We start from the raw sequence: 23,603 nt of genomic DNA, 5'->3' as shown, positions 1-23,603 counted from the left end.
TTCCTGAAGGGAGGGCTGGAGGAACACATCTCCCCATTGCATCTCTGACTTCCCCTGGGTCTCTTTTCTAGCCTACTTTTATCTTGACCATTTAATGGCACCTCAGTTATTTTTAGCCAGAAATGAATTCAAACAAACAATAATTTGCATCTCTGTCTTCTTCCATCTATAATTTGCCAATGACTGAAGACATCAAGTGTCACTCATGCGAAGCAAATAAGTGCAATTCCTGAGGCCAAGAGAGCAATTCACTGGCCCATAGTAAGTTCTAGGCTGCCAGGAGAAGAATCTGCCCTTTTTGCTTCTTTGTGGTGGATACAGGAGGTCTGAAGTGAGCATTTATTTGGCTGCCTGTTCTCTCCCTGAGGAATATCAACTCTATTCCTTCCCAGGTTTGCTGAAGGACCTATTGGATGTCTTGGGAGATTATCCAGTGAGAGTTTTCACACCGTCCTGGAAGGGCTGGGGGATGAATCTTTAGTGGAGACTTCCTTTCTCCAAAATGATCAGAAACATTAACATTAAACCGGCATTAATAAAAACTAAAGCCAGAGACTTAAGCAGTCTGATAAAAACCCCATCCATTTGCTCAGCTTTCGTTCGCCAGAGTCTGGTGATGTCATCTGGACCCAAATCTCTAATGTAAAAAAAAAAAAAGGCAGGACGACAGAAAATGAAAGAGGAAACTCTTTCAGGCCCTTCTTTATCCATCAAAGAAGCTTAAAGGGCACAGGCCCAACTTTTTCCCTTTGCAGGGCATCTTTAAAGGGAGCATCGGGGACAGGCCCCAAGGAGTTGTGGCTCCTACTGCCCTGAATACTAGAAAACACTCTGTATAGATAAGTACCACCACAAACTGAATCCCCAAAGAGCAGCTAAGCCAGCTGTGATCAGCATACGCCATTAGCATTTGTCTACCCAAGCCAGCTCCAGCCAGACCCCCACAGCCCCAGCCTCCATCACTTCACAGCTGAGAAGCTGCTGCCAAGAGTGGTCCGTGATTCCAGGCGAGAGCCCTGTGAAGTGAAGTGAGGAATTCCCCATTATCGCTGCGCAAGCTGCTTCTGATGTGGAGAGACAGGCTCCTCCACAGGCATGAACGGCACTGAGCCAAAGGGTGCTTGAGAGAGAGAGAGAAATGGGGAAATGAACAGTGTCAGCTCTGCCCCGCCCTCTGGGGCACTCGGCATCGTGCAGCCCAAGTGCCTTCCATGTTCAGTGCTGCTTCCTTAAAGGCGTGGTTAGAACGTAGGCACCACCTGCTACACAGAAATTCCAAACCTCACCTGACGTTAGAGAAGTGCAAGATCAGAGGCGGTAGAGATGGAAAAGACTGAGGAGCTCTCCAACCCCTGCAAGAGCAGGAGACAGCCCAGGGGTGGACATAGCAAAGAGTAATGTGGTGCTGGCACTTGGTTTTAGCCAAAAGGCCAAGACTCTTCAATCGCATCGCAAGGTGTGCATGAGTGAACAGTGTGCCTGAGTCTGGGGGAGTGTGCAGAGTCTGACCTGATTCCCTATGGCGCTCATGGCACTGATTTCTACACTTTGCTCAAGTCTATCACACTGCAAAGCTGCAATCCCTGTCTGAATGGGTTCTTAGGGGGTTCAATAGGAATCAATGCACACACTGGGCCAAATTCAGGTCTGATTAACAGCAGCGGAGTTCCACCTGCTAACCTCAGGTCTCGCTGGGGAAGGCGTATCTTGGTCTCTCCCTCCATTGCCCTTGCTGAGTTTTGTGTGCGTGCGTGTACACACACCACCCTTGGCATCACTAAGAATGCTAACGAAGAATCACTGAGTCAAGTGATCCCACTCACCTACCCACTGAAAAGAAATGTAAAAGCAAAGCCACACTGCAGCCACACTTCGGCTAACAACACACTTGCCTTGTTCTCTCACTGATGACACTGTGGAGGAGGGCAGAGTCTCGCCCCTTGCAGACAATGGGCACACAGAGCTGGGCACAAACTGATTGTCGCTGTGATCACTTTTTGTAGACAAAAATGTGATGTTTCCCAAAATGAAGTCAGTTTTTGAAAAACACTTGTCACTGTGAAAATGGCACATTTCTGCAGCCATGACCAGCCTCGTTCTCTTCCCAGGCAAGACCCAAAGGGGGCCCAATAAGGAGCTGTGAGTGTTTGTAGCGTGCGCATGGAAGGAGGAAGTGACATTGCCTCCTGCTTCCCTGCACAGCACCCCGAGGGTCCTGCTTCTGCTCATTTGGATACCCCACTCCCTGGTGGGTTGGTGTCCCGGGGCAGCCCCCCAGCTGAAAATGAGAACTACAACTCCCAGCAGCTACTGAGGGCATCTGCAACCTACAGGGCTCTGTGAATAGCTGTCTTTCATGACTAGAAGAAAGGACAATGCAAAACAGCCCGAGTGTTGCGATGGTACATTCCCCACCTACAGCAGTACCATGTCTGCAGCAGCGTAAAAGCATGTGGAGGGAAATGAGGTTGTAGGGATACTGACCAGTAAGAATTGATGATTTTACAGAAGGCCAGCTCGCAGCACATTTTCAGGTTGCTCTGATGTTCAGGAAGGTCCGAGGATGAGCACTTACTGGGGTCCACCTCGCAATTTTCATCTGATTCATACAGAGCTTTGATGAACTCCCCTACAAAACAGACAGAGAGAGAGAGAGAGATGGTCTTTGGTGGCAAGGCAGAAAGGCATTCCACAAGCCCCAGTGTATAAGGGGTTAACCTGGACCCTGGCCTGTCACATGGGTGATAAAGAGTGGGACTATAAGGCAAGAGAAGATACCTAGCGGGAAGGGCGAGGCCTTTCTCCTCCCAGCTGGCTAAGAGCCTGCAAGGTGTCTGGGGATTCGGACCCACTGTTCTGAGTGGTGTATTTTTGTCTGGAATCCTTTGTTTATGGATCAATACTAGAAAACCTGGAGGAAAGGGACTGAAACCCTGGCTGGTGAGCATCAGTTCTAGTGAGGTGTCCTGAGGCAGTGACACGGATATACTGCTGTCATGCTGCTTTGCCAAAGCACAACTTTCCTAGGGTGCTACTTGCCCGGATTTCCCCCAGGATGGGGCTGGTTTGGACAGATCACTCCCGTGTGCTACGCTAGCAGACAGGATGTTACCAGAGTCCATACATGCCAGGGTGATTGGTGAGGTCCGGACTCGGCAGCATGTCATTATGATCTCAGCTGATAGTGTCGCGACGCTAGAGATTGTGCCGGTGACAGGTTACGACATGGCCACAGGAGAAATGGGCAGTCGAAGGGGGAGATCCCAGAAGGAGTTTTACTGGTTGGTTGATTTAGAGCTAAACCACCAGGCAGTGTCACGTCAAGGTCATTCTCCGCATTTCCCTTCACTCACGTTTGCCAGCTGATCATTCATTACACGCCCTGTGTTACATGTTCTGGGCCTGATTCACCCCTCCCTCACACTTGCGCCACCATTTCTACCTGTGCACAGTGGGCAGAACTATTGCCATTCGGACTGGGGGGTGTTTTGCCCCCCACCCCCTAACTTGTGCACAGGAGTAGCTGACCACACAAGGAGCAAGGCAGTGGAAGAATCAGACGCAGGACAGGCTCCAAGGGAAGTGGTGGAGACACAGGGGAGGATACAGGCAGGATTTGGCTGCCTCTCTGCATCTCAGGGGGCTGCAGGACTAAGCTGACAACCTGGACAGAACAAAGCTCCCTGGGAAGGTGTCTGATTGGGCTGGATATCCCAGGAAAACCACCTTCCCCAGCAGGCTGTGCTGCTTCAGGTTCTGCTCCCAGGCAGTGCAGATGAGTTTGCAAAAAGAATCTGTTTGAGTTCTGGGAAGAGGTTCAGTTTCCCTTTTCACCCCAATCCGTTTACCTATCCAACAATTGCTGACCACGGGCCCTTCCTTGGCCAGTTCCCTTCTGGGTTTTCTCCCTTCTATTGCCCAAAACAGGTTTTAGTGATTTACCGAAGAGCCTGTCCCATGTATTTTCCACTCAGCTGGCCAGCTTTTGCTCCAGGTGATGCCTGCTGTGATATCCTGCCCCATGAAAGCAGGCAATATGCACTATTGTGTTACCCTGCCACACAAAGATGAATTGTTTCCTTCTTCAAATATCTACCGACAATCCGCACCCCAAACAATGAACAACTGCTGCAGCTTTCCCCTGCACCAGCCTGGAGCAGTGGGAATATTTGCAATCTAGCCCTGGAAATTCTAGCCCTTCGTTAATCTTCCGGCTTCTTAGCATTTTTAAAGGTAATCTGCTTACAGACTTACCTTCAGCCAGAAATCATTAGAAAGTAGAAACAAATAATATCCCTTTTTTAAAACTCTCCTGAGGTCTGCTGGTTTGACTGAATTTGCCTGATTACCCCTGGTCTCCATCCCTACTATTTTTAATCTGGTACTTCCGCTTTTTGGCATTAACAATCACCTCCCTCCTAATGTTATGTGACCCTGTTGCCAGGATCTTGCCATGAATTTAGTATGAATGAGAAGGAAATTAACAGCTAGATAAACAGAGATAATGTATGAATGTGCATCAGATCAGAGAATGGATCCAGCAAGCCCTCTATTGTGTCTCTGGCTGAGTCTAGTAGATTATGCTTCAGAGGAAGGCAATTCACCCCCCACCTTTCCCCCAACAGCACCTGACCATTGTGCAGTGCTGCCCATGTGGGACTTCTCACAGACCTTCCAAAGTTGATCAGCTTTTGCCCTGAAGCAGAAGCCATAATTATCTTGATTTGTGGCAGTATAGCTGTTGTTTGGGTCATAAAGTTATCCAGCCCTTTTTAAAACCAGCATGTTTCTGACAACATGGAATGCAACAGTCATAACTCAAATTTGTGAGCTCTCATCAGATCCATTAGTGATCAGGGAAAAATCAGCCTGGGGTCACTGATTTACTCTCTAGGTGGAAGGATCCAATAAGGCCTGTGTGACACTGCGAATGCATGTATGGGGAGCCGGGATGCTATGGCAGAAGACCTGGTGCATAACATAATTTAAAAGTATTAATTTGCTTTCTCCTCTGAAAGTAGATTAAAGAGCTAAGCTTAGATAACTCAGCAGTGACCTCAAGGCGGCCCCACAGAGCTGTAAAGTATGGCCCTCTGCTGTCACTTTGGGGCAGCCCACACAGACTACATGCTTCAGCATCTGATGCTCCATCTGGAGCCAAGTGGCCTGACTGCATTGCATGCTGGGATTTGTAGTCCCCAGGCTGGACCCCCCACACTAATCTGCAATAGACACACAGACCATAAGCTCCTGACAAACTGCCAGAGCAGCCCTCTGCGGGGTAGTTTTGATGCCCCTGATAGAACCGAAGGCCGGCAGTGCTGAGTTAATGTTCCTTCCATAATGGAGACCACAAGGGACTGCAGAGATTAAGGCGTTTCGTGGGGTAGATCCAACCACCCCACCCCTGCTCCTGCCTGCACATACCTAAGGCATCCTGTAAGTACTTCTGCCCCACCAGCTTCAGGTACTCCTCGATGGCTTTCGTGGCCAGCGTGTTCTCTCGGAAAATGAGGTGCTCATTTTCACCACAGCGGTCAACTTCGGACATCATCAGGTCAGTCAAGAAATCCTGAAAAGGAAAGTCCATTGTGGGTTATCCCTTACTGACACATGCGTCATTTAGCAGAGAACACACCGATCCTCCTTCTCCACATTCGCAGGGGGCCAGGCCATGAAACCCTCTTGCTTCTCCTGCATGTATCAGTCATTCCTTTACCAACCCTGCCCCTTCTCCAGCTCCCCCGCAACTCCTAACAAAGGAGAGGAGTAGTACAATACATCTCTGAAGAGTTATTATTTAGCCATCTGGAAAATAAGCCATTCTAGCCCTTATGCATCTTGAACACTACCACCATCATCGTCTTCACTGAGGGCCTGCTTTTTAAAGGGCCAGCCTCCTGGGTTTTTTGGGCACAATTTTGTCCACCCTGTTAACTGCAGCTGCATTTACACATCTAACTACAATGCCAGCAAAACAGCTAGACAATGTTCAAATGCCGTTTGTTGTGCCCCCGGTTAATAGCTGAAAATCAAGCCCATAATATGCACCAGGATACTTCAATGTCATATTTACTCTAGTATTCAGGCAAATAAACAGTACTGCCACATTCCCGCTGATGGACGCATTTCCAGTTTGATGTGCATGGAATCCAACTGCTCATTAATCTCTGTGCTGCACAGCGATGTGCCTGGTGAGTGGGGACAAACCACGCTGCCAGCACTGCCCTCTGCATCAGTGAGGGCCAACCTTGACTTGCCAAGTCTAACAGCACATCCGCACTCCAAAGAGCACCGCTGTGTTTGCTAGAATGAAGGGGTTAACAGGAAGGCAGGAGGGTCACCTGATTCTCCATGTGCCCAGCTGAAAAGCCACTGGGAGGCATAGTATTCAGTTGGCAGTAGCTGTGAGTGCAGGTTAAATATTGCACAGTTTTAAATGCTAAGAACACCTGCGCATACTGTTATCTGCATTGCTAATAACATGTTTGCTCTGGAATTCTGTTTAAGCTCCCAGGACTGCTCTGGGTACTGAAAGGTGTCCTGCCCCTTCCCAGCACTTTGACATTCATTTGGAGGGCAGAAGGGAAATCAGCTGCCAGATACTGTGTGAATTACCCACATTAAACCTCTGACTGTTGCCTCATGCAGGAGAGAAAGAGAGAGAGGAATGCTGACAGGTAAATTTACTTATACAGCTGAAGACATTTTTTTAAACTGCCTTCCACTAAAACAAAATCTTGTGCTTGGTGATAACTCTTCACAGAGATAATGAAATTCTCCTTCCTTCGGCTTCCATAAGTATCTGTAAAACACACAACCCTGTTGCCTGGGGCATGAATCGTAGAATGCAATGCCCATCTCCAAGTCTTCTGCTGTCATTCCCCAAATAAATACTGTGCAGTCAGTGGGCCAGCAAGGTACATGCATAGCTTGGAAGAACCTCATGGTTTCTCATGTCCATGAATCTGCCCCACCCGGCTATCACGGGCACAGCAGAATGATGTCAAGGAAGGCAAATGAGTCCGGGCCGCAATGTTTTCTCCCCTTTGACAAAGTAACGACTCATTCACCTTTCCCTTTTACAGAAACCAACGCTGTAGACATGGGACAGATACGCTGGGGTATCACATGATTAAACTAATGAGCAGCACATTTCAGGAAGACCTCCAGTCTTGATTCTCAAGATTTTCAAAGAGATGGGATCTGAATAGATTTTCTTCACTTTGGGGACCCATGAAATCCAGTCAAACCCTAACACCAGCCATCTGACTCCAAGACCAAGGCAGATTTGCTCTCAAAGAGGCAGTGTTGGTATTGGGAGAGGGGCGGTCCCTGGGAACCAGTTTTCCATTAGCGAGAAGGAGGTGTTTCTGATTATCTGAGTGTGTACAGTGTAACACTTGATACTCCAAGGCTCAGGCCAGATAATCTGACGGGGGTCTCAGAATCTGTCTCTGGAGACTTTGGAGGTTTGGTTTGATCCCACCCCCGCACACTTTCCAGTAAGACATCACTGATGTCCAGACAGGGGAGGAAGGACATACCCTTCAAGATAACTAAGTAATATAGTGATGCCAGATCAACAGCCTTGGAGCCTGTCATCCTCCATCCACACAATGGACACTCATAGGCACAACAGAACAAGCTTCCCCCATCCGCTGTCCTGACAAATGTGCCTCACCCATGGCCTGCGGGTGAGACAGTCATTCAGGTTCCACGCCCTGGCCATGGCAGCTCAGGGGGCAGTTAGTTCTAGTCCTGGATGTTTATTTTGGATGTAGACACCTGTCCACGAGGAGCTGAATTAAGACACATCAACTCATCTCACATAGGCCAAATGGGGATAAATTTCAGTCACTTTCCAACCGGTGTGGAATTTGAACTGGTGACCTACAAGCGAAGGAACTACTGAAGTGATACATGGCCCATTCCAGCCCCAAGCGACTTCATTCTTTACCGACACTGCATTGTCGTGCCTCTGTCATGAAAAAAAAGAAAAATCCAGACTGTTTACAGTACATTCTGCACTAAAAAGGGAAGAAAGATTGATAGGGACTGTGAAGCACTGTGAGGTCCGATTCCTCAGCACAGACTGACAGCTGTAGTGCAGCTCACTGACATGATTGATGGCCACTGCTTTGCTCTCCCCCTGTTAGGAAGATTAGACATATTTACGGTAAGCGGAAATAAAGTGATACCCAGTCGTATTTTAACATCCGCCTCCATCCTTCCAAACACCTTGTCCAAAGGCAAGGCTCATGTGCCAACCGTGATCAATAGGAGCAGCAATTCTGATCAGTGCGTAAGGCCAATAATACTGCTAGTCCCGACTGCATCTCATGAATTAGTCTAACTGGTCTTTAGTGATGCCTGGGAACAGAAGTAAATGCCAATCTTCCATTGTACGTGAGCTGCAGAGTCAGTGCCCCACAAGAGGCAAACACTGAATCCAGGGGTCCGCACAACTCCAGCCGGGACAGTACCGCACCATCCGAATGCCTACGCAGTCTGCCCTGCAGTGAGGAAAGTATGTGCAATAATATGAGCAGCTACAATAATAATAATAATACGCCTTTGCATCTTCTAGGTCAGGGGTAAGCAACCTATGGAACGTGTGCCGAAGGCGGCACGCGAGCTGATTTTCAGTGGCACTCACACTGCCCGGGTCCTGGCCACCGATCCGGGGGGCTCTGCCTTTTAATGTAATTTTAAATGAAGCTTCTTAAACATTTTAAAAACCTTATTTACTTTACATACAACAATAGTTTAGTTCTATATTATAGACTTATAGAAAGAGACCTTCTAAAAACGTTAACACGTATGACTGGCACGCGAAACCTTAAATGAGAGTGAATAAATGAAGACTCGGCACACCACTTCTGAAAGGTTGCCGACCCCTGCTCTAGGTGCTTGGCAGGTATCTCTTCAGTTCCTGCAACTGCTGACTCCTTTTTACAATGAACGAACATTTCATTGAAATAAAAACAAAAGCCCAGCAGGACATAAACACACAACAGGGTGCGTGAAGAGAACATGTGGCGCTGAATCATATACCAGTCTCTGTGTAGGCTATGAGCCATGCAGGTATAGAATCAATGTTCTGGTACGGCCATTCATTATGTAGATTCCCTGTCCCGCCCTGCTACCCATTCTGTCAGAAGGCCTTCAGATCCCATTCCGCTAAGTAATGCATCGACACAGGCACTCAATACGTTCCATTTACTTTTCCCTAACATTTCAGTAGAGGCATTGACATGATTCAAACATACAGTCTTTGGAATATGAATTTACAGCTGTGCTTGTTGAATTACAGGGCAGGCTGACACAGCTCTAGTGCCAGAATGGGAAAGATCTTAGCAGCATTGGCAGTTGAATTTACAAATGTGGGTGTAATCAGCTGAGGCGCCTAACACTTCCCTTTCTGGAAAAGTCCGATAGGATTTGATAGGGATGCAATCAAGTGGGCTCTATAGAAACTCTGGAGACCGACAGAAATCAACAGAGAACAAAAGCCTTCCTTTAGAATTTTGAAACCATCCTGTAGAATGTAACAAAGAACAATGTCCCTGCCAGATAATTCTATAGGTTGGTTTAAAACTCCTGTAGGACTTTCCCATAAAGGTTACAGACAGGCATCACCAGGCACATGTAATGGGAAAGCAAAGCCATCAGGGCAGGTTGAAGGGCAGTCTGTAATGGGGAGGGCTTCATTGTGCACACAGGGGCATGCACGGCTGCTGCACAGGTGTGCCCAAGCACCCTGGCCAATTTCACAAGCCAGCTGGATGGGACTTCCACAGGCCTTGCGTTCACAGCGCTGGGACCGACGCGCCCGCAGAGCCTTCCCTGCACAGGAGCCTCGATAATACAAGACAAGCTTTTTTTTAAAAAGTCTTTCAGATTATTTCTCTAGACAGACAATCTCTCCCCTTGTGGGCCCAGTAAGCTCCATAATTCTCTGGCAACCGAGCAGGCATGAATTTCCCTCCCCTCGCTGTTTTCTCTGCCTTCTTCCCCTTTTATCAGAGGAGCTGGAAAGTAACTTAAACCCCCCTGCTCAAATCCCTTTAGCTGCTATCAGTGTAACTCTATCACCTTTAGCTTCCTGGGTTTCTCCTGTGTATGTTTCAATTCCAAGCAGCAGCTCAGGCTGACACAAGGTGCTGATTCTTAATTAGCAGCCGCTGACCTTGGCTTTGCCTGATACTCTTTCCTGTCACTTTCCCAACATACTCATTATCTCAGGACCATTGAGTTTTAGCGCTTCTCTTAGCCAAGTGTTTGCATTTTTTGTGTGTGTGTCAATTGAGGACTTGGCTGGGAGCTGGAACAACTCCTGGCCACAGGGCAGCAAGACCCAAACCCAGGCTGAGCTCGGAGTTTTGATACAAAAGCAAAACTTGGGCCAGGGGGCTGAGATATATGGACCACAGGGCTGGCCAGAAATCAAGTGAATTTTGGTGGCTTCAGCCCAGTTATAGGGCTCCTTAGAATCCACAACTTAATGCAAAACTCTGGGTGTGAGTGACCCAACATAAAGCAAGCTGAGAAGAGACTCCCATGACATGCCTGCTCTGGTCATTATTACACCCTGCCCTCCAGCAGCTTGGCCCTGTACAGAGACATGAGAAGTCAAAGTCCTTGATTATGGCAACTAAATTTTAAGTCAGGAGTTCAGCCAGTGACAGCGGGGAGCTGGATGGGGAATCCTGACACTGTTATTTAACCACTGAACCACAGCCCTGCAGCCGTGGGACTAAAACACAGACCCTTATGTCCCCAGGCCCAGTCTTCTGACCCGTTCATGTGCCTCTGCCCGGCCTAGTTTGGGCTAGAAAATGCCCTGAGAAAGGACTGTTTGGAGAATCTCACCGCAGCTGGTTTCTAGCTGTCCAGCTCAACTCCAAGGACTGAGAAGGCCCCGAACATTTGCATTATCATCAAAGACAAACCTCCAGAACAGAACACCCCGAACTTCGGATCTGGATCCCAGCTGGGGCATGTCACTGGATCGGTTCTCCTGGTACCTTGCCATTGTACTTGCAGTGCTGTCGGCCAGAACTTGGCTCTCCCCCACACAAATGGGCCAGATCAGTGCTGGGTTACATAACCAGAATGTCGTCTTCACACACATGCCTGCAGAACCCCTCCTGGGGCCTCACTCACCAACACAAGAGGCTGAATCAAATGCAATAACTAAAGCCAATAAAGCTCCGTGGTTCTGAGCAGCAGAGATCAGCAGGGTGTTGTTTTTAGTTTGGGCCCCTAGCTATGGAAGAAAATAGCATTTGTTATTTCATTCCATCAGTGTCCAGAGGGGTAGTAGAAGGGCTCTACTGAGGTTCTCCAGACCTCCTTAAGTGTTTGTTTAATGGTATTTGCTTCAGATTGGACACAGACAAACCTGTACAAGCCCAGTCGCTTCACAAACCTTGATATGCTAAAGAACAGAGATCCAGCGGAATAAATCCAGGGTCTGACAGCAGCACTGCAAGGCTGGTTACCAGTAAAACCATTCAGACAAAGCAAGCCTGGTCTACCCATCCCCAAGTGCCGTGCACCCTGTCCTAATAATGACTCCGACAGTCCTTCCAAAACAGATCTCTGAAGAAAACACACACAGGAGTTAAACTGGCTTAGTGGCATTTAGAAACTCTGGGTTCCTTCTCCCCTTGACCAACCTTAATGGGCTTCCACACATGCTTCACTAAGGAGGAAACAGACTGGCCCCACTTCCACTTCTCCAGAATTGTGACATGATGAGGGAAGGCAGGAAAAATACCTTCTGGTGCTGCAGGCTTCAGTTCACACTCTCACAACCACCACTAGCCTGACTGAAGTCAGCAGCTGGCTCTGCTGCGGTGGCCCTGGACTGTGGAACGCCCATTGTGGAAGTGGCTCATTCCATCCCATCTGGGTGAACCACACTACCACAGCCACACGGCTACCTGCCGGGGAGCAGCATTGTACCACCCAGGGCTGCGGCCCAGCTCAGCTGTGTGCTAAAGGCCAGCCCGCATTGTGCAGTCTGGGGCAGCCGCGCGGCAGGGGTTCAGGGTGGGCGGGCAGCCGGCCGGCCCCGCACGGAGAGGGTCCGGGGTCAGGGTCCGGGCTGCCACTGCCCTGCCACCTGGCCCCTTTGGCCCAGGTAACACATTGTAACAAGTTGAGATCCACTGCTTTAGATCATTGGTCAGAAAGAGTTCACAGTCTCAGCCAGAGCCGAGGCACCTGGTACGTCCAGTGACAGCTTCGACAGGGGTTGGAGGAAAGTGTCTTGTTTTATCTGAACCCTAATTTCGAAGAGCTGCTGCCCATTCTACCCCTCTTCCTCCCAATGCCCGAGTCTCCACCCCGCTGGACCGGGGCAGAGAGGGGGCAATATGATGTATCCATGATCTTAAAAGAGACCTGGATACATTCATGGAGGTTAAGTCCATTAATGGCTATTAGCCAGGCTGGATAAGGAATGGTGCCCCTAGCCTCTGTTTGTCAGAGGGTGGAGATGGATGGCAGGAGAGAGATCGCTTGATGATTACCTGTTAGGTTCACTCCCTCTGGGACACCTGGCATTGGCCACTGTCGGTAGACAGGATACTGGGCTAGATGGACCTTTGGTCTGACCCAGTATGGCCATTCTTATGTTCTTATCTGGAAATCCAAACTCAAGTGGCCAGTTGCTCCTTGACAACAGACAGGCTGGGCCTACAAGTCCCATTACATGCAACAGGGCCAGCAGCTAACTGTTGGCCCTGAACTTTGGAGAACTGATTGAAAAGTCCACTGTGTAAAAAAACCAACACCGCTCAGAAAAGCAACCCTTCATAACGGATGTCAATAGGCGTGAGAAAGCACATTAACTGCTAAGCTCAAACAAACACAAAAAATAACGGGAAGAAAAAGCTTCTTCACTAGAGACTAACCAGAAGAGGCGCAGACAGTTAATTCACTCCTTCACTCAATCAATAATTCTGACACTCCTTGCCCCCAGGTTATCTTTCTGCACCACAATGGTTATGCTTAAACCTGCCTCTGCCCTGGAGAATGTAAAAAGTATTAAGAGACAAGCCCATCCTGCATTAGCTGTGTTTCAAATATTGGACTGAGCGCCATGACAGACAGCTCGTAATTTTAATCAACAGATCTGCCAATGTCAAACTTGAATAAAACTCTATAATAAAATCACTCCAGAAAACAAACAAACAAATCAATCAACCAACCCCCCACCCACGCTGCAAAGGGGCAGGAAGCCTTTCCCTATGATTTAATAAGCCTGGATATGTGCTCTCCCACATGCCTTTTGTGCCCCCCGGCCCCTTCGCCCCCACCTCCATGCATGGATGCTCTTCCCTCCAACCTGTGCTGACAGGTGCACTCCTGCCTTCATGGATCGGTAAGGCCCCAGTCCTCTGGAAAAGTCCCAGTAGGATTTAATAGGGATGAAACCAATAGGGCTCTACAGACATTTCTCTAAAAGTCTATAGCTGTTAACAAGGAATAAGACCCTTTCTAAATGGTTCTGGAGCCATTCTATAGAATTCTGTAGCCGGAGTGTCATTCTCTACTCAATTCCATGGGCTGCTTCCATAAGGGACAGCCCACATCTGAGCTCCAACGTGTCTGTCTGTAGATATACATCCTTCTACGCTTCCTGGGGCACGTGTCCATGTCTGCTGCAACCCTCTGGATGTAAACACACAGCCAGCCGGCTCTTCGTCACAAGGAAAGCACAAGGAGATACAAGGGACGTTTCTTTGGGAGAGGCAATGAGCAAAGGAGTGAAGAGCAGCAACGTTTCCTAGTAAGGAAAGGCTTTTCTACAGGCATAACAGGCAGCAAAGGTGTGGGACCACGAGTCCTGCTCAGATTGTACTTGGAGCACTTTATAACCTGGCCAACCTGGGGAATGTTTACACAAGATCTAACCTGCACCTTTAAGGGATACGTTCACAGCTGGAGGCGCAAGGGGTTTATTTAGCCAGCAATGTTAATGAGAGCTGCAGAGCTATGCCCCACACCCCTGCTGCTCTGAAATGCAATCCCTTTTGTGCTGGAGTTTATTGTAGCCAATATCATCACTGACTGTTGGGCAGATTGATTTTGAAATGACAAGGTTCCGCACATCACAAGCCTGACTAATAGGACTGACTTAACCTTAAGAGGATTGAACTGATAAGGGTCATAAGATTACTAGCTATCCCAAAGACCCCAGAGTCCGGCCATACTCTTTGTGGGGGACGGAGAAGGGTGGGTCGGGAGTTGTGCTAAGGGTTGGCAGGGCTGGATCGCATGTGTGCTAATGAGAGAGACAAGGCAAGGGCAGTAATAGCTTTTATTGGACCCAGGTCTGTTGGTGAGAGAGACAAGCCTTCGAGCTTACATGGAGCTCCTCGTCAGGTCTGGGAAAGAGACCTATGTATGTGTACTCCTGTCAGAAGTCCCTGAACTTCAGTGTTTTAGTAGCAGGATACCAACATGCCCTTTGATTACAGATGCCGGTTTGGGAAACAGCTGTGCCATGGCAGAACTTCCTGAAGAAACCCAACCACCACCAACGCAGTTTTGCACAAATAAAAAATACATCAAAAATGAGAAGGTACAAAAGGCAAATGGCAGATTTTGCGGCAGGGGGAGGGTGTGGTAGTTACACCTGTGGAATCAGTGCCAGCCCCTCCACTGTGAAAAGCCTGGGCCTGGACACTGGCATGCTCACGATTCCCAGGTGTGAAGAAAACACACTACCCACCTGGCTAGGGCCCCTTGCATTCTCTCCTCCTGTGTTTCTCAAGGACCGGTCCGTGGACTGGCGCTGGTCCCTGAAATCTCCCTGTAACAGTTTAGGAAGGCAGCAAGCTGGCCCCTGGTACCCCAAAGGTTGAGTAACACTGCAAACCCATGTCATTCATTGTTCAGGGAATACACTTGCTGTCAGGGTATATTTTTAAATTAAACAGTATGGAGCCCAGCACTTCTGAGCAAAGCACTGTGTCTCCTGACATTCATGATCACACATACAAAATTGGATTAGTGTGCGAAGGAAGAAGCCAAGTTTGGAGAAGGAAAACATATTCCAGTTCAGTTCTAGGCTTACACTACACAACAGCAAAACATTTGATTTTTAAAACATATTGGCAGTTTACTGAATACATTTAAAACACCATGTAAACTAAAGCAGCCAGCTGAGACCGTAAACTGTAAAACATATACAAGACAAAGGCCGACAGAGATTTTCTGGCAGCAGCTGGACTCTCAAGCAATGAACAGACCTGAGAACACAATTAAGTGGAATCAAAATTCTTTTCACAGCACAACATGGAGCCAGTAAGATCTTGTTAAAGCTCCATATATGCAATAGCCATGATATAATGGCCTATGTTGTGCCAGTAGCCTACCTGAGCCCAGTGACTGCCCCTGACTGTGCCAGAGCCTGACCCTTCAAGTGACAGTTCCGGGAAAACAGACAAGGAAAATGCACAGAGGTAGAAACGTTCCAACATCAACATCTCGAAAGGGACATACCCTGGCCTGCAATGCTACAGAACACCAGCAGAAGAAAGAGCACTGCTCCTTGATATGTCTTTTTGGGGGCTAGATAACCACCAAAATAAGCCAAAAACAGAACCTCACCTCTGAAGCCCTTCATATATCAGAACTGGGGGAAAGGTGGCAGGCCCATGATTTTGGTTCCATGTTTCATTCCAAGCTGATAGGGGCTAATTTTCCAGCTTCTGTTTGGATGTGGCCAGTGTCTTGTGAAATGATGGTGGCTATCTCATAAGAACAGCTGATCTCTCAAGAGTTCTGCCATCTTGGCCAATGCTCATGAGATTTTGGTGCTTTTGATTCAGCCTCACAACCCAACCCTGCGTCTTAGTCTAAACCTAATATGGATCCAGATCCTCAGACTGCCTCTGGTCTCATTCCTACCAGTGAGCTGGGATTGAATTTGTGAGATAAGCATCTGTTTCTCCTACCCCACACCATCAAGGCCCACGTTGAATGAACAGTGGACTTCCCCGGGGATCTGTACTCACTCCGATGTTCCTTAACACGTATACAGCCGACCTACCTCCCACCTTGGCAATGAAGCTCGTAAATGCTGATGATCTCTGCCTGGCAATAGCTCTGAGGAGCTGGAGACCTGCCTGACCCTGACACCTTTGCCAAGTACTTTTCAAAGTGGCAACTTAACCTATATATATATATTAAGGACAGTGCCATCCATCTTGCCAACTGGTTAGCTCATTGACAGCGGCAGGTCATTCTGAGCAACCAGCCAATCGTTTTTGAACTGCACCCTACTTATTTGGGGATAAAGCTTGACAGCTCTCTGTCCTTTCAACAATACATCGAGATGACAAGCCACAATCTAGCTGAGAGTCGCACTCCTCTGCAAGCTTGCCGGCAACTCACGGGATGTTAGTGCTGCAACCCTATGGACATAGATCAATGCCTTGGTTTTTCCACCTGCTGATTACTGTGCGGCAGCATGGGGCTCCAGTCATCACTGTGGCAAGTGGGACTCACTGATTAATTCTGCCCTTCATATCATCACTGGTGTGACCTGGCCAACTCCAGTCTCCAATCTTCCAGCCCTGGCTGTCATCAGTCCCCTGGTGATTGGGCGTGAAGGCAAGGTCCTGGCTGCGTTACTGTGCACAACCAATGATTGAGACAGCGTACTTCACAATTGCACCTGAAAGCCACGTCAACAACACCAGCGAAAGTCAAGATGTCCCTTTTCTGAAATAGCTGACCCTGTCAGACAGCACGTCAGACACAGTCTTTCTAAGGAACAGCAGCAGGTGATGTGGGACTAAATTTTGGATCGATGGCTCATTTCTTGGCAGATAGACAAAGCAGATCTAGGTCCCTTGGTCTCACCAGCTCAGTTCTCGCGTGCCCCTCTGAACAACCACATGAACCAAAAGATCCTTCCTCGTTACAACAGGGTACGTTGGGTTTTAACGTACATCTTCACTGTTGGGTTTCTTTAGCGCCTCGCCCTGCCCTGTGGAGCTCAAGAACAAAGAGCGTGCCATCTGGTCAAGGACTACTCTCTTTCTCACTGGGATGGTGGATGGGGGTGCTGATGTGGCCATCATAGAGTGGCTTCATCACTGACCCAGCATCCAATTCATTGTTTATGCTGTCAGAAGCAATGCCCCAGAAGACTATAAAGGCAGGATAAAAACGCAGAACAAACAGAAGCCCAGTTGCAACCCCCCCTCACTGCAGGAAGCCTGCATGAACACTCTGGACAGATTCACAATTTTCTGGGGCACCTGGGGCAGTGTCTCAGATTAAGAAATTGCCTTGGGATGTGCTTACCTTCTTCCCATCAGCTGTATGTGCTCTAGCCCTCCAGGGGGCTAGAACTGCTCCACAACCCAAGCTTGAGACAGAGAGCACAGCAATCTCTGTCGTGCGTTAGAGCAGCCACAGCAGAATGGGAGATAGGCAGCAGTGAAGCAGGGGAACTCCTGGGTTCTGGCATGACCAAGTCCCATCTGCCTCGAGACTGGTGGGATCAACTACTGGTATCTCCAGATGACTGCGTGGGGAATGCAACTTGACTTGCAGCTAGTGCAGCCCTATAAAGATCAATGGAGTGATGCCTCCCCTCAGCGAACACCACAAGGAGACGGAGACGCAGTGCACAGGGGCTCCCATCCAGTGCCAGTGGAATAAGTGGATTACCCACCTGGCCCTCTCGTCAAACACATGCACAAGCAGCTCTGCCACAGCTCAGGGCGTCCCCCCATCCGCGAAAGATGCCATTCCCCACCACCTTGGCAGTCACTGCCCGCTCACTAGGCTCATCTCATTTACCGCACAGCTCCCTGCAAGGCAAGTGGCAATTAAAAAGGTCATGTTGGTAATTGCTCAATTACATAGCTTAATAGGCTCCCTGCAAAATGCACGTGTATTGGAAGGCGATCTTTCAGTCGGAAGCGGCAGTTGCATTGCTTTGTGGGTTTGTTAGATTGCACTGTCATACTATGCTTTGCATATGGAACAGACACATGGGTATTATGGGTGTATTACTCTATGCTTGGATGGATTATGTGCTTATCTAATGGCCCGGCACGCCAGAGGCTGTGACCTTTAGGACACATTCAAGGCCTGGCTGTTTTCTCAGGCCTTTGCTGGAGTGACCATTACACAATGCATTTGGCTTGTGTTAGCAGGCTAGTCTTTGTACAATCACTTGGAAGAGGCGTATTATTACTCGTATACACTGACGTAACACCAGCGCTGGGCATAGACCTTTACAGTAATAGCTGACCCAGTCCCTGCCCCAGAGAGCTTTCAGTCTAAGTTAGACAAGCCTAGGACAGAGACAAAGGGAGGCACCAGGAAAAAGATAAAGCCAACAGCATGTCTGGTGAACTCACAAGTCAATCGTGAGAGCTGGGGAATTTCCAAAGGGAGACTCCAGGGGAGGAGCAGGCAGCACAGGGGGCATGTGGTGAGAAAATGAGGCATAGGGAGGAGGAAAGAGATGGTTCTAGACCAGTGGGTCTCAACCAGGGGTACGTGTACCCCTGGGGGTACTCAGAGGTCTTCCAGCGGGTACATCAACTCATCTAGAGATTTGCCTAGTTTTACATCAGGCTTCATAAAAAGCACTAGCGAAGTCAGTACAAACTAAAAGTTCATGACTTGTTTATACTGCTCTATGTACTATACTCTGAAAAGTAGGTACAATATTTATATTGAAATTGATTTATTTTATAATTATATGGGAAAATGAGAAAGTCAGCAATTTGTCAGTAACAGTGTGCTGTGACACTTTTGTATTTTTACGTCTGATTTTGTAAGCAAGTAGTTTTTAAGTGAGGTGAAACTTGGGGTACACAAGACAAATCAGATTCCTGAAAGGGGTACAGAAGTCTGGAAAGGTTGAGAGCCGCTGTTCTAGACACAAGGAGCAGGACAATACAAGGGACAAAGAGAGCAACAAGGCAAGACGACAGGGAAGCTGTTTGGGGCAAGGACTGACCTGTTCTGGGTTTGTACAGCACCCACCACAATGGGGCCTGGACCCACGCCTGGTGCTCCCATGCACTACCACAATACATATAAACAATAGTGAGTGACAGGCGGGGGCAGAGCTGTGCAGAGCCCTGGGAAGAGGACAACGTATGGAACCAGGAGTCCTGACTCCTAATCCCTGCTTCTAACTTCTCGGGATCTGTATTAACCGTGGTCATTTCACACAAGCCCTGGCAAGCAAGGTAACTTCCTTCCATGGTACTGAAAGGATCTATGTGTGGGCAACTCTAGCAATGACCTAGCTTATGGCAATGAAGAGACCAATTGAAGGAATATTGCGTTAATATGCCGAATGACTACTAAACCCACAGGCGCTTACTGTGTAGAGCCTAAAACACCTCCCTCCAGCAGGAGGCAGCGGTGCATGAACTCACTGGTGAGAGGGGAATGGCTCTTACAGGAATGGTTTAGAAAAGCCCACGTTTGTAACACACAACACCGGAAAAACCCAGTAGTGCTCTCTGAAGCTGCCACTCACCCTCTCGCCTCCTTTTCCAGAGAAAACGGGGCGGCGGGGTTGGAGCTCAGAAAACCAATTAAAGGCATAATTAGCTTGACTATGGCTGCTATAAAAACATTATCAGATAGATAAACTCTTTGTGGGGGCAATGATATGGCTGCTGCCAGTTACATACATGCTAGTGAAATGACAGCCTAGGGCTGGGAGCTGCACCGTTGCTTTGCAATCTGAACAGCCTTCCTACGAAGAGGACCCAGGGCATGTTCCAAGAGAAACAGCCAGCTTGGTGCGATATGTCCTGCCCTCTTGAGCTGCCATCCTGCACCGCAGGGCTCTGTCCTGGGCTCCCAGTGCTTCCCTGGGCTGCTGAGTTTCATTTAGGAGACACAGGCTCCTGCAGCCCTCCATGTCATTCACTGTTCAGCGCTCTCTGCAGGCAAAGCTGTATGATGTCCAAAACTTGCCACACTGCTGGGTGGCTCTGGCCAAACCCACGTGGACCAGGAGGGGGAGGATGGGGCCCGAGTTGCAATATGTTGATAGCAGAACATTTTCTTTCACCCCAGCATTTCCACTGCCAATAACCGAGGGAGAGAGCAGGCTGGTACAGGAGGGAAGTAAATACTTCTGCTTCGGAGAGGCAAATCCTCACAGAACAAACAAATAAGGAGCCATGTTTACCCCTCATTCCTTCATAGCCTGGGAAATATTGATTTCACATAAACAGCCAGTTAGTTAGAGCTTAGTTTGAGGTGGTTTTTGTTCTACCATCCATCTGGGGAAGAGAGTTTTGATCTGTTTACATGTTTATAAAACTGGCTCAAATATTTTTAAGATGGGCCAGTAATGAATTTAGGCATTGAGACGATTTTACTGCAAGTTTAAAAAAAACCAGAGAGTAACAGCTGCATTTCTGATCACGATGATGCACCTTTCTATACTGCCTTTCCTCTGAGGATCTCAAAGCACATCACGAAGATTACATCTCACAACATCCCATTAGGAGACATTATATTTGCTTTACAGATGGGGAAACTGAGGTACATAGCAAGTCAACAGCGGGGCCAATAACCAAATCCAGGAGCCCCACCTCCCAACCCTTGTGTAACCACAAGCCCAAGCCTCCTCTTCAGAGAAACAACAGTGCCACTTTCAAGCTAATCTTTTCACAAATATAAAAAGAGTCAAGAAAGCTGCACCCACCACCGGAGCACATTTAGATCTGGATATTTTTCAGACTTTCCAGTGGGCCGGAGCAACTCCCTAAACCTAGATCCTTTGCTTTTAACTTATCAAAATGCCTTTCTCTTTTCTCCCCAGCTATCTGCCTTGGCTACTGGTCAGGGTTTTGCAGGCATGTTGAACTCTCCAACCGCCTGCAGGAGACACTTTTCTTCCTCCTCAAACACCAACCCAAAGAAGCGCTGTCCTTGAGTTAAGTGCGGGCTTGTTGTCTGTATTTTCCACAGCCTAATCTGCAGCGTGGGCACAGCTGTGTGGCCAGACCCAGTCAGACACAAAGAGAAAATGGAGCGAGAGGAAAGGCAGGAACAAAAAGAGGATGAGATGAGGAAACTTTGCCACTACAGCTTGTTCTGGCGGTTCTCAGGCCTGAGTGTTAACAATCCCACCCCATCTCAACCCAGAGCCTCTTATGAAACAATGCTGCAGTGTCTACAGGAATGGTCCAAAATGCTACAGCTTTCCCTGAGGACCTGCAGTAATTTGGACCGTTACTGTTTCACACCACGCTGCTCTCTCTCCAATAAGGGGTAGGTCTACACAGCAGCTGGGAGGTGTAATTCCCAGCTCAGGTAAACCTATACGCCCTAGCGCTGCTCAGCCTAGCGCCTAAAAATAGCAGTGTGGCCAGTCGCCCGAATACAATCCCACCCCACCCCTGGGTGTGTGCTCGGGTGGCCGGCCTGAGCTGCTGCTTGTGCTGTCACAGCTACAGGGCTGTCTTTGGCAGATTGAGCAGGTCTAGCGCATGTCTGGCTAGCCATGCTAGGAGGCGCCCGAAGGGAATTTAAGCACCAGGATAATATAGCAAAGAGAAGCATCTAAACTCTCGTACCTAGAAACACCAGCCGGCACTGACAGCAGAACTAGTGCCTGGACCTTTTCTCGGGAGTGGCACCAGCACCTCACCACCAGGCGGAGGGCCCCTTTATAACTATGTAGTACATCTTCACTGCAAAAAGGAAGTTGTTTCCTTAGCCCAAGTTAAAGTAACAATGAAGACACAGCAACTTAGCTTTTAACTCGGGTTACTGGCTCAAATTCACCCTGAGACTCCCCACACGTTGTAACACGAGCTGCTAAACTGAGCTGCTGTATCTTCACTCCTGTTTTAACGCGGGTAAATTAAATCAAATTAAAAACCCATCTTTTTTTGCAGTGAAGACATGCCCTTGGACTAAGCCATGTGCTTCACCAGTTTCAGTAGTTGACATCCCCCTTATAGGTTGGACGATCTTATTGCTAATCACCCCAGAAGTTTCCTTTAACCTAGTGGAGGGAAAATAGCAGAGAGCTGGTATTTTTGGCATTCCTGCCCATTTCTTATTTCAATCAACCACTACTGCGTTGTACCAGCCTAAAAGGCAGTGGGCCAGACTTTGCCTTCTGATATGGGTGTGCAATGCCCACTAACTTCCAAGGGATTGGTGTGCATGGATCTGGGGGCAGAATTGCACCCCATGGTGTTATTGACCATTTATATATGGCACCATGGTGCTGTACAGAGAGTAAAGGTACTGTGCTTACAATACAGCACTGACACTGCCGTAACCCCCTTTTCGACAGCAGGAGGGGTAGCGTAGTGTCTCGTGGTGCACAGGCCTCGGTGAGGGAAGGGGGGACAAGAATGATTTTTCAGCCCCTCTGCAATGCTAAGGCCAGCTGTGCTGCTCAGCAGCTGTTTGCCCTGCTCCCAGAGGCTCAGAGGCTCTCCCTAACACTTGGCTCAGTGCAGCCCACACTGACCTGCTCTACCCCCACCCCAGCCAGCAATGCTGCATGGCACCCACGCACTTTAACCCCCCCCCAACCCAGGCGTCTTCTCTTTCTTAGCGCTTGTCTATACACTGTTTTTGTACTAATTTAACTAAGCGATGCAAACCCCAGGGTGAGAGCTGTACTGGGATAAAGGTGTATAACTTTGTACCGGTATAACTGTGTGTCAATAAATCCTTATTCAGGTATAAACTCTCTACTGACGTTCTACGTTTTCCTTCTCCCTCCTCCCCCAGCTAACTGAGTCTCAGCATGTGGTTACAATCAGGAAAGTGGCTCTCAGAAAGACATCTTCATGAGCCAGATTTATTCTGCCCTCTTACTTGCACTTGGCTTCCACGCCATCACGAGATTTTAACAACTGCCTGATGTTACCCCGATATCTACAAAGCAGGGGAGGCTCTTTCTGCTCCTCACATTCTGCCCGGGCCAACGAAGGGGGTTGTGCCAGGCTGCTGGACGAGGCAGAGCAGAATCCCAGTTGTTCTTTCACTGCTATAATGGCTCAGACATCAAATCCCACATTTTACAAAAGTTGGGGAGATTGAGGCACAGAGCCGTGACGTGACTTGGACAAGATCAATTAGCAAGTCAGTGATGGAGCAGGAAACAGAACCCATGAGAACTACGCTGCAATCAACAGACGAGAGAGATGTTGCTGGGGCTGGACAGTCTTTCTGGGGGATCTGCTGATCTCTGTACAGCAGTCCGTGCATATGCACTCCCTGCCTCTGGGTCTAATCTCCATCAGTCACCTGGGAGGGAGGGAGCACAGAGCCTGGCTCAGAAACACTCCATGGCAGATACCAAAGCCCCATCGGTGGGGAGTGGCTTGCAGTTTTGGAAAGATCACGGTGCGGATTGAGAGCAATCACCCTCCTGGAGCCTGGCAGGCCTCCGAAGGGTGACTGTTAATCCCAGAGAGAGGACTGGATGCGGCAGGCAGCAACGCCACACACTGTCTGCAGGGCAGCGGGGTCGTGTTCAGTAGAGGCTCTGCCCATCTGCGAGAGCTGCACTGGATGGACGCATGTGCCCAATCCCTACATGCTTCACTGAAGGA

At 48.7% G+C, this 23,603-nt stretch overlaps 1 protein-coding gene across 12 annotated transcripts in view; it reads right to left on the bottom strand.

The window, feature by feature from the left end:
* Positions 1-23,603, bottom strand: part of DAB2IP (DAB2 interacting protein) — a 316,132-nt gene that overhangs the window by 32,920 nt on the left and 259,609 nt on the right. For all 12 annotated transcript variants that reach the window (XR_003899889.1, XM_024211147.2, XM_024211152.2 and 9 more), the window contains 2 exons: positions 5,428-5,572; positions 2,485-2,629 (listed from right to left, as the gene is read on the bottom strand). Coding sequence is in view for 11 of the 12 variants with exons in the window: in XM_024211147.2 (XP_024066915.2) it covers positions 2,485-2,629; positions 5,428-5,572 (290 nt within the window). In the remaining variant the exon portion in view is untranslated. The remainder of the gene's footprint in view (positions 1-2,484; positions 2,630-5,427; positions 5,573-23,603) is intronic.

This window comes from Terrapene carolina, unplaced genomic scaffold (genome assembly GCF_002925995.2).
Source record: "Terrapene carolina triunguis isolate 2854851 unplaced genomic scaffold, T_m_triunguis-2.0 Scaffold238, whole genome shotgun sequence".
NCBI classification, from domain to species: domain Eukaryota; kingdom Metazoa; phylum Chordata; order Testudines; family Emydidae; genus Terrapene; species Terrapene triunguis.
This window is presented reverse-complemented; position numbering and strand designations above follow the sequence as displayed.